At 40.1% G+C, this 10,855-nt stretch overlaps 1 protein-coding gene across 5 annotated transcripts in view; it reads left to right on the forward strand.

Annotated features, from left to right (window-relative positions):
* Positions 1 to 8,383, forward strand: part of Hycc1 (hyccin PI4KA lipid kinase complex subunit 1) — a 74,377-nt gene extending 65,994 nt beyond the window's left edge. For 4 of the 5 annotated variants that reach the window (XM_055612621.1, XM_055612626.1, XM_055612622.1 and 1 more), the window contains one exon: positions 3,925 to 8,383. In XM_055612621.1, coding sequence (XP_055468596.1) covers positions 3,925 to 4,499 — 575 coding nt within the window. In that variant the 3' untranslated portion in view covers positions 4,500 to 8,383. Of the gene's footprint in view, positions 1 to 2,880; positions 3,177 to 3,924 lie in introns of all 5 variants that reach the window. The other variant, XM_055612627.1, reaches the window with a different exon arrangement.
* The last annotated feature ends 2,472 nt before the right edge of the window (positions 8,384 to 10,855 follow it).

Genomic DNA, 10,855 nt, shown 5'->3' on the forward strand with positions numbered 1-10,855 from the left:
TTGTTTTGTTTTGTTTTGTTTTGTTTTGTTTTGTTTTGTTTTGTTTTAAGAAACAGAGGAATGGGCAAGTGAAATAGAGGGGTGTTTGAGACTTTTGATAGGACAACAGGGAAGTCTTTAATGAAAAAGGCTCTGAAGAAGTAAACTGTGCGTTTCAGCTGCAGGGACCCCTAGGAGGCCAGTCACAGAATTACACAGTGGAAGAGGCCACGGAGACATTAAGAAAGGACCGTGTAGTAAAAGCGTGGGCTATATAATCATCTTTCTTTACTGTCTAATTTTCCTAAGAATATCCTTTTCTTTTGTGCTCCGTCCAGAATAACATGCTCTTCTTTTTGTGAATTTAATGAGTAGTTAAGCCATTCCAGTTCCCTTTAGAGCAACCACATGTATCATTTTACCAGAGTTTGTTGTTCCATTTAATTCATGGTTTTACATCTACTTAGCCTATGACTGCTGCCCTATAGTGACTAGTGCTCCAGTTGCCAGCTCTGCTTTATAAGTACTCTTCTTGCCATTTCTCAGTTTCCCTGCAGACTTCTCCTGATGAGTCACCATTTTTAAACATTAACTTCCATCAGCATGTTCTCACAAATAAAATCAATTAAAAACATGAGTAAACTGGCCGTGGGTATTCTTCTGAAGTGTACGTGCTGTGACTTTTTGTTCAGCCAAAGTAAATTATCTGCTTTCTTTGAAATGACCCAAGAATCTAAACAAATTGGAGATGGCAGAAAATATTTAAGTCAAGTTGATTCTAACAAATTGACTTAGAATTCATTGTATATGTGAAAGGATGTTTGAAACCAGACGTCTCCTTTAAACAGTCATATACTTTCTGAACTTCAGTTTCCTCTTATGCAAATGGGGATTAAATAGGCTGCTTCAGAGTCTCACTATTGTATTGTTTTGAGACTATTTTATAATAGTAATATCTGAGAATGTGCTAAAAAAAAAAAAAAGTGTCACTGAGTGTCCCTTATTCTGTTAGAATGCCTATGTGTTTCTTTTAAATTTTTATGAAACTAGTTTTTTTATGCCTGGGTAACTGCCAACATTTTTGATTTGCCTTTTGGACTGGAGGTCCCTATAACGTTTTTTTTTGAAGTGGCTTCTACAGTGTAAATGAACAAGTCACAGTGCCATGGTGACCTTACTCTGTGTTGCCATGATCTCTGACATGTACCTCGATAACAACTGATTCGCCCTTACTTTTGAAAATAGCTGTTAGCAACTGGAAATAGGTTTAGTTGGAAAGCGTACCCACAGGAACAGCAGGACTCTATGGTCTCACCATCCTTCAGCCTGCCTGGTGTGGAGAGCCTGTGGCCACTGGTGTGTGAGGCACCAGCTAAGAAGACATAATTGTATCAGGTCACGATCGTGACACAGGGCGACAGGAGCCTTGAGGAGATGTGAAGTGTTCTCTGTGGCTAGGTGTGGCAACCTGGGTCCCTGTGGGAATTGTACTTTGGAAAGGTGAAAGATTGAGAACACAGCATTGGCTCCAAACCCGGCTGCACACTAGTCACCTGGGCGCTCAAGACCTGTAGTGCCTGTCCTACCTCAGACCTCCTGTGAGCGGAGCTGCTTCAGGTAAAAGCGGGCACCTGTAATGCCCAGGGACACCCGGGACATGTGGCAAAGCTTGGCCTCCCGGGCACGTCCAGCCACAGCCTCTGCTCTTTTACTGTACAGGCTGTTGCCCAGACTTGAGTGCAGTTCATGAGGGTTTGATGATTCTAGCCCTGAAAACAAAAAGTCGTTTTCTCAACAGATTTGAGGGCTACATTTTTCAGAATATGCACCGTTTCTGTTTGTGGTTTGGTTGCGTTGTCTTACGTTGTTATGGAGTCTAAATTTCACCACTGGCCCTTTTCTTTTTTATGTATTTATGTTGTTTTTGCTACTTATTACAGATATTTACTTGAGAACTTTAAATTCTTGTATTTCAGGTGCAGATAATGCCATTCACTATGAGCTTTGTTCATTTGTTTGAATTACAGAGGCTATTTTCAGAATAAACTGCTGAGAGCAAGTTTGCTTTTCCAAATCTATTTTCATTTTTCTCCATTTTAGTAGTGTAGTGTTACAAGCAGATCAAATTTCTGGATTCAATATGAACCTGAAGAAATAGATTGCTTAATTCTACCATAAGCATATTAATGCTTACTGCTGTTTAAGCTACTGAGGGTACAAAACGACAAAGATTACTAAGCATGACGTCGTGAGTGAATTAGCATTTCTCTAAATATCATGGTTGCTTAAGTCAGACTCAATGTAGTCTAATAAAAAATAAGATTTGAAGCGTACAAAGGGGATTTTCTAAGTGCTTTGGTTATCATTATTGACAAAAGCCAGAGTCTTTGCCTGTATATTTTGGGGCATTTACCTAAGGTTTGCATAAATTTAGTTGGTCACAATATTTTTAAAAGGAATTCTGTTTTTGTTTGTAAAAAATGTTTCATATTCCATGTGAAATGTGTGTGAAAAACACAGAACATTGAACTGATGCTCTGTGGACTTTTTTAAAGCGTGATCCTGTTGTCTCCTATGCTGCCACAGGATTGTAAATTATGGAAATTAGCCGGGCACTGTGGTGCATGCCTGTAATCCCAGCACTTGGAAGGCAGAGGCAGGCAGATTTCTGTGAGTTCAAGGCGAGCCTGGTCTACAAAGCAAGTCCAGGACATTTAAGGCTACTCAAAGAAACCCTGTGTTGGGAAAAAAAAAAAAAAAAAAAAAAGCAAATCACTGTGTCAGTGTTTGGCCTAAGTCATAACATACAGTCATCCAGTTTTGTTGTCTTTGTTTTTTTGTTTTGCATTTTCTTTTGTTTTGTCTTCAGCCATCATTTTGTCTTATCATCTTCAATTCTAGAGCAACCTGACAGCAATCATGATGCTACTGAAGTGGGCATCCTTGTCATTCCTGATATTAGTGTCACAAATGTGTCCGGAGAGAGACCCGGGAATGGGGAAAAAGGCAGAACACTAGGAGACATGGATGCCCAGCATATGCAGGGCATGCAGGAAACAGCCACAGACCCTAGAAGTGAGAGCAAAGGCTTGCCCGAGCTCAGGAGGCAAAAATCTGTAAGAAAAATGATGGAGGATGGAATGGCCACAGCTGGCAGAGTGCAGTTTTAGCAGAGCGCTTTATAGCTGCACCCCAAGGTATCTTGAGGCAAGGGCACTGGTGCATGCCAAGCAACAGTTGCACAATCACAGACAATTTGCATGACATCTAATAAAGTGCATGAATTATGCATCGTAACTTCTCAATGACTTTTAATGCTCCTCAGGACGATCACCCCTATGTGGTCTCAGGAATTTGTTAGAGACTGAGGCAGAAAATTGCTTCTGAAGTAATTTTCTGCTTAAGTTTTGAAACTAATGATTTTTTTTTCTTGTATGTGAAGTGAAATATATATAGAATTTTAACAGGTTTTGAACTTGTGATATTTAAAGTGTATAAATGTACTTTTTTAATTCTTAGAGTATCTGGAATGGAGAATACAAACTTCTAAAAACCCTTTTTACATAGTCTTCTATTTTAACTTAAGTTCATGGGTAGGAGCTAAGATAGAGAGGTCATCCCCAGTTCTTAATGTTTGATGATTTTCCTAATTGCTTCTGCTCTTTGCATGCATAATAAGAGAACTCTTCCTAAAAACATAGTGGGGGATAGTTTACAGCATGCTTTTGGTCTAATATACTCTAAATCACTGTCATTTAATTACAATGAATTGTTTTTTGGCATTTATAAAGTGTTTCAATTTATCCTTTGATTTTTGTTCTGTAATCCATTGCTTTAAGAAATTCTGCTTAGGTATTGATTGAAATGTAATTGATTTGGTATTACTCTTTTAAAAATTGCTTAAGATACTTAATGTTAATTAATCTTTGTCATTTCTTTGTTTAGGAGATACAGAATTAACAGGTCAAGAAGAACTGATGGAGATAACTGAAGTTGACGAGGGATTTTATTCCAGGGCTGCGTCTAGCACCAGCCAGTCTGGTCTATCAAACAGTAGTCACAATCGTAGTAACAAGACAAGTGTAGGAAAGAGCCAGAGACGGTCGGGAGGAAGCAAAGCTGGAGCGAAAGAGAGAGAAACTGCAGGGGAATCTTGCAGAGATCACTTTGCTCGAAAACAAACCCAGAGAGCCCAGAGCGAGAACCTTGAGCTTCTCTCTCTGAAGAGACTGACCTTAACCTCCAGCCAGTCCCTGCCCAAGCCCAGCAGCCAAGGCTTGGCTAAGACTGCAGCCACTGTGTTTAGTAAATCCTTTGAACAGGTCAGCGGTGCCCCAGTCCCACGCAGCCCCTCGCCTGCCGTGGGCTATGTTGCTGGGGCAGATGCCCATAGATTTTCTGCTTGTAGTCTCCAAGAAGAAAAGCTTATTTACGTGTCAGAGAGGACTGAACTTCCAGTGAAGTATCAAGCAGGTCAGCAGGGACCTCCTAGTATTAGCATCACTTTGTCTGCAGATTAACGTGTAACTTATTTTTCTCCTGTAATCGTGAAGCTGGAAAGATGACTTTGCTCTCTTATGAAAGTACCGAGTCCTTCATGCCTGGTCCTGGCGGAAGCCTGGCGTCTTGAGTTCTGAAGGCTCCTTTGGCTATGAAGGGAATAATGTCTAGTTTGCAGTAAGCTGAGCTATGGTCTTGTTATTTCTTGGGTACCCTTGTCCCCTTGGTTTAAGTTCTTTATTCTTTTATTCCTCTTTTCCTGTTACTTGTTATTATTGCTCTAAGGTTGTCAGTGTGATAATAAATTTTTGCCAGTTATCTGAGTTGCTTACATTCTCAGTGAGGTTGTTTTTAGTGCCTGTATTTTAGTGGTTGTGTATTTTCCCTGAGAAGTCAAAGAGAGTATGTGTGAAAGGACTGGGCGGTGGAGCCCGGATACAGGAGCAAGTCCATGGAGGCACGCCGATTAAACAGGCTTGTGAGAACCAGAAGCCGTGAGAGCAATGAGGACACGAAGTGCCCGGTGACAGCGCTGTGACCACGTCATCCTTAAGATGGGGAGAGTTTGCGCACACATTGCAAGTTGCCTGGCAAGACAGCTGCAAGGGGGAGTTGGGAGAATTTCTTTCTATTGCAGTTCTTAGAACATTAAACAACAAAACTGAGGTTGTTGGTAGATGACATTTTGAAGTGTTTGATCTGGATTCTATGGGTGAAAGTCCCTTTGGGTTTCTAAAGTGCAGCCAGCCATAGAGGTGATGCACTGTGCTGGTCAACTTTGGAAATCCCAGTTAGTTTGTATTTTAGCCTTCAGAGCACACATCACAGAAGATTTCCTGGAAACCACTGTATATTTTACAACACAGCTCCCAAGACACCAGCATCAAGTATTTAATAGTGAATTGTCTGTGAGTGAAGGAAACTAGATTCGTTTTTCATCTACAAAATGTGATGAAAGGAAATAAAAGATAGTGAATGTGGACAAAGGACTTTTGTGCATTAACTTAGGGTTGCTTGTGTTCATTCTTAAATTTAACTTAAGAAAAAAAGAGTGTACTTCTTGTTTGTGAGCTTTAAGAGTTCTTGTTATGATGTAGAAAGAATAGTTCAGTTATATACCCACTCCTGCCAATCAAACACTTAAACTAAGGTGTAAGGCAGAAGCTAAACTCTGTGGTGTCTAGATGGACTCACAGGCTCGGGGCCTGTGGTCTGCTTGGTCACTGAAGCCCCTGTGAAAGCAGTGTGCTCAGCTAGTGATTGGGAGTGAGAGAAAGCAGGTCAGTGGGAGGCCTGGCAGGCTGTCCACTTCTTGGCCTCATTGACCCTTAGCACACGAAGGCCTCCTTATTCATGGCCTCTCGCTGTGCTCACGAGAACATGCCTGTGCTCCCCTCTTGAACCTGCATGGGCCCAGCTCATATAGATGACAAAACGCCATGTGCTGTAGAGTACAAAGCATTTACACTTGAGATACAGTTTTAAATGTTTACCTACTAGTGTAAGCCTGTTTTTCCAAGGTCTGTGCTTTTAGCATAAATTTGAGTTTCAGTAACAAAATGAACTGCTGGCTTCAATTGTCCTCAAATTTTAAGATAACTAGACAATAAACTTGACATTGGAATAATTTAATAGTAACCTAGTGTACAGTTGAAAATGTTTGTAAAATGTCACTGTGAATTTCTTGTTCTTTCTGTAATTCTTTAAGAACTTTTCTTAAACACTTTCTTAAATACTAGCAGTATTGATATTAAGAAAAAATTTAAAAGATTGTCATTAGGCAAGTTGGCTTGCTTAAGCATGGAGTAAGTTTAAAGAAATATTAGCTGCAGTAAATGAGAGATCAGGATAATGTTCAGCTACTATATTGAAACCTCATTTTGATAGTGTTATAGACATTTGCTACTCATGTGATCCAAAGACCATTGGTGTCACCTGGTATCTTAATAAAACTTTAAAATTTCAGGGGCAGACCTAGCAAATCAAAACTGGGATTTTAGCAAGGTCCCCATGTTTGTATGCATTCATCTTTGTGAAGACTGTTGCAGAGTGCTAATTACTTGTCTAATGTGTAGGATTCTCAATGGTCTCACTGCCCTCAAACACAAATACTAGATCGTCATAATCACTGTAGTTTTTGACAGCTATTTAACTTTTTAATGACATTGACTTCTTATACTCTCAGCTTAAATGTCTAGTTCTCACTTATTTCTGTAATAAAAATGTAGCATCATCTCCTCTTGTTGGTCATAAACGAAACCAGAGCTGCAGACGCTGCAGGTTTTAAATATGAAAGGCCCTCCCCTTTGTTCTTGAACTGTTACCTGATATACAGCACATTTGCATGTGTCGTTCTCTTTTACAAAATCTGTAACAGTTTAACTCAGTGGAGTGAGTCTGAAGTTTTGCTCCAAATGACTTAAACCAATTGATTTTCTGGAGTATGGAGTTATGGTAACAATAAAATTCTTTTTATACTACTTTTGATACTATTTCAAATAAGGATTGTGCACATTGAAGTCTTTTTATAAAAGTTGTAGAAGTTGGATGATTTTAACTGTGGCAACAATTGTTGTACTCACTACTTTTCCCTGCTCAAAATCTTTCAAGTGTGGTAAGTGTGGCTTTGTGGGTCACTTTCCTATAAAGATGTTGCCAAGAGAATTCCCACAAAACTAGGGTCTGTCACCCCCATACTTCAGAAGATCTAGATGAGGGTTCATGAATTAACTCAGCCCTTTCTTAAAGCCCTGCTCCCTTGCACCCCTGTGAAGCTGTGCGGAGGACAAGCCTTTGAAATCCAAGTCAAGAGAGAAGCAGAGTAGACTTCTCAAGGGTCCTGCTGCCCTTCCTCTTCTGGGAGCCTCAGGAAAGCACTTTGGAGCTGCAGGGACACTGCCTGAACTCTTGAATTCCATCCCTGTAGCACTGAGGAGCAGGAGTTCCTGAAAGACTCATTTGTTTTGAAAACGCAGCATCTTGTTGCCCTTTCCATTGTAAAGCAATGACTCTGCAGATATTACTCAGTTGTAAAAAGATGAATTAAAGGGAAATATGTCTTTAAATCAAAATAGATGAAAATAATCCCAATTTAAAGGGATTTTTGCCTATTTTGAGAAGTCATAACTAAAATGTTGAGTGGTAAATTATGGAGGGAAATATTTACTCTCAAACATGATTTTAAGCTAAGAGTTAAAGTAAAATAAGGCAGCTTAATGTTTAAGTCTATAGGCCCATTAAACCTCCATAAAGGAACGTACATTAAGGGAGCATATGGTAACTGGAAATATTTTTAAAAAGCAAAATGTTAGATACAACGGCATTGTAGATAGAAATGAGTGTACAATAGTGTCTTCCCGGTGTCTGGGTGAAAGGCTGAAACTCTGCACAAGCTTACACTTACAGGTTTGCTGCCGAGCGCTGCCACAGAGGGTAAAGATGTGTCTTTCACACTGCCCGAGTCTTCACCGGAGCACACCAGTGTGCTTCCTCTGTACTTTGTATCGTGCACATATCCAAAAGGACTAAGAGTGAACAATTTGAAGATGTTGCTGTGTTGTCCTTGGAATGCTAGTGGCATGGTTCTCAGTTGTGATGTTCCTGTCCCTTTTCCTGTCCCTTTCTCTTGCTGGAACTAACTGTGTGCCTCTGACCATTCCTTCTGATCATGTGGGACTGCTAACCTCTTCTCACTGACCTACTTGTTTCTCGTTGTATCCCTAAGGTTTACATTCCTAAGAATAAACTTTGGATATTTTTATGTGCTCTTTATGTGTTTGAGGTATGAAATAAACTGGAGTTGAGTTTTTGGAAGTTTTGTACATTTGTATAAACGTTCTCCATAGGCAGTACTTTATACATCAAGTGTTTCCTCTTGTTTTGTTGAAATAAAAACTAAATTTAAAAAAAACCTTTTTCCAGATCATTTTCTTCATTAGAAATTGCTATAAATGCCTGTGAGCTGCGTGGTGAGGCAGAAGAGAGTAAGCAGAGTGAGCAGAACCACTGGGGCCTGTTGGGATTAGCCCACTGTTGACTCTCATCCCTCGCTTTATACCTTGGGATGAGTCCAGGAGCCTTGAAGTAGTGGCCAAGTCGTTAGACCGGAAGCATGGGCAGAGTGGATAATGCTGCCTTTAACTTTAAATATGAATTTATCTCTGAGTGCAGGCCTTTGGCTGCAGTGGACATGTAGATAGTGGCTGAATTGGGTTGCTGCTAGCTTCCAATACGGTAGGCTACATCACTCTTTCATTTCTTGGCTACAAGAGATCACAGTGGCATTCCTCATCTGTGTTGTGTATACCGGAACCAACCCCATAAGAAAGAACTGTTGTAGTGGCAGTTGATTATATATGTGAGTAATTGCAGCTGCCCTAAGGAAGAGTTAGGAAAAACTTTGAGTTACTCTGAAAAGACGACTTGTAAAAACCAGCACCTGCTGATTTAAGGACAGTGACTGCAGAGTGTCTGACCTATAGCTGGCTCCCCAAGCAGAGTCTAACTGTTACTATCTACATGCGTATTTTAGAATCATTAAGAGTATAAGTAACTAGTCATAACTTCTCTTGGATTATTACTGTGGTAGTAATAGCTGATTCATCACTTAAATTAAGTATTCAAAACAACCTTTAAAAGGCAACAGCACCCCATTTTACAAAAGAGGAAACTGAAGCCCTCGGGGGCAGGTGCCAAGTGCCGGGGGTCACGCCTGACCTTGAACGTAGGCCTTTCAACTCTCTCTCCGTTATCGCTTAGTAAAATAAAATTCTAAGTGCTGTCTGACAAACATGTATTTTAATTTCTTATTCTGTCTTACAAGGTTACAGTATAAACGTAAAACAAAATTTTCATGAAAGTAAATGCTGCTATGTCTTGTAGCCTATGAGGTAATTGTGTTTCATTTGTAATCAGAGTGCTAGTTATTGGTATATTAAAATGCTGCTAATTCAAATTAAGTGATTCTTTAGCTTTTCAGATTGATAGGGATTGGAAATGGTTTTTGCATTTAGACAATTGGTGGGAATGTAAATTGCTACAAATGATTTAGTGAGCAATTCAGCAGAATCTTTCCTTGTGTACTTTTACTAGTAATTCTACCCTATATCTGTTCTACTCTACTTTGCACTAAATTGGACCCAAATGTATAAACACTAAACTGCAAGGTATTCATTGTAGCATTGTTTGTAATAGGAAAAAAAAAACCCAGGAATTTAAATGTCTCAATTGAATTATAGTGGACTATAACATAGCAAATGTGTGTATGTTGAATATAGCATGAGCCTATTTAATTATGTTGAATAATTAATGTATGTGCATATGTGCTGAAACCAAGGAAGAACGTTATTTCTCAAAATGTGGTTACAGACAAGCTTGGGGCTCAAGAAATGGCTGAGCAGCAAGAGTGCTGGCTGCCCTTCCAGAGGCCCTAAGTTCAATGCCCAGCACCTACGTCTGGTGGCCCAACCAACTCCAGCTCCAGTTCCAGTTCTTCTGGCTTCTGTGGACACCCAAACACATACGGCATATACTCAGACAGACACTCACACACACACACCCCACCACACAAAATAAGCATGTCTTATTATAAATAAGTAAGTCTTAGCAACGGCCTACATTGTGGAAAACTAATGCTTTTTAAAACGGACATGTAGGGGCTTGTGCTAATTCCCAGAAATCATAATCATTGTGTGTGAAACTTGGAAACCTGTATTTCTGGTAAGTTCCTTAATACTAAGTCTGGCCAGCAGTGGATTAGGTATTTGGTCGTGGATTGTTCTTAGAGAAGATTTCTCAAAGAGATCTGGCTTTCTCGATGGGGCTTCCCAAAGATTCATTGTCCCTGAGTTTACTAACAGAGACCTGTAGTGAAAGACAAACTCCTGACACTGGAAAAAAAAAAAAAAAAGACTACTTCCTGTGTGAGAGGACATACCCATTACCAGTCTCTTTTAAAGCATCTTTGCTCCTATTTAACTGGAGGTGATCTGTCACCGCAGCAAAACTAAACAGAACTTACTGCACTCTGGGTCACCTTGGCACCCCTCGCTGCGTCGGCACCATGGAGTAAGGTACTTGCAGAACCTGGGACCTGTGTGCAAATGAGCATCTCTGTCATGAGGGGGAAGGGTTGGAAGAGCTAATAATTAGGATTCGATGGGGCCGGAGAGATGGCTCAGAGGTTAAGAGCACTGTCTGTTCTTCCAAAGGTCCTGAGTTCAATTCCTAGCAACCACATGGTGGCTCACAACCATCTATAGTAAGATCTGGTGCCCTCTTCTGGTGCGCAGGCACACATGCAGACAGAATGCTGGATGGATAGATAAGATAGATAGATAGATAGATAGATAGATAGATAGATAGATAGATAGATAGA

This window comes from Psammomys obesus, unplaced genomic scaffold (assembly GCF_907164565.1).
Source record: "Psammomys obesus unplaced genomic scaffold, mPsaObe1.curated_primary_1811, whole genome shotgun sequence".
Taxonomy (NCBI): Eukaryota; Metazoa; Chordata; class Mammalia; order Rodentia; family Muridae; genus Psammomys; species Psammomys obesus.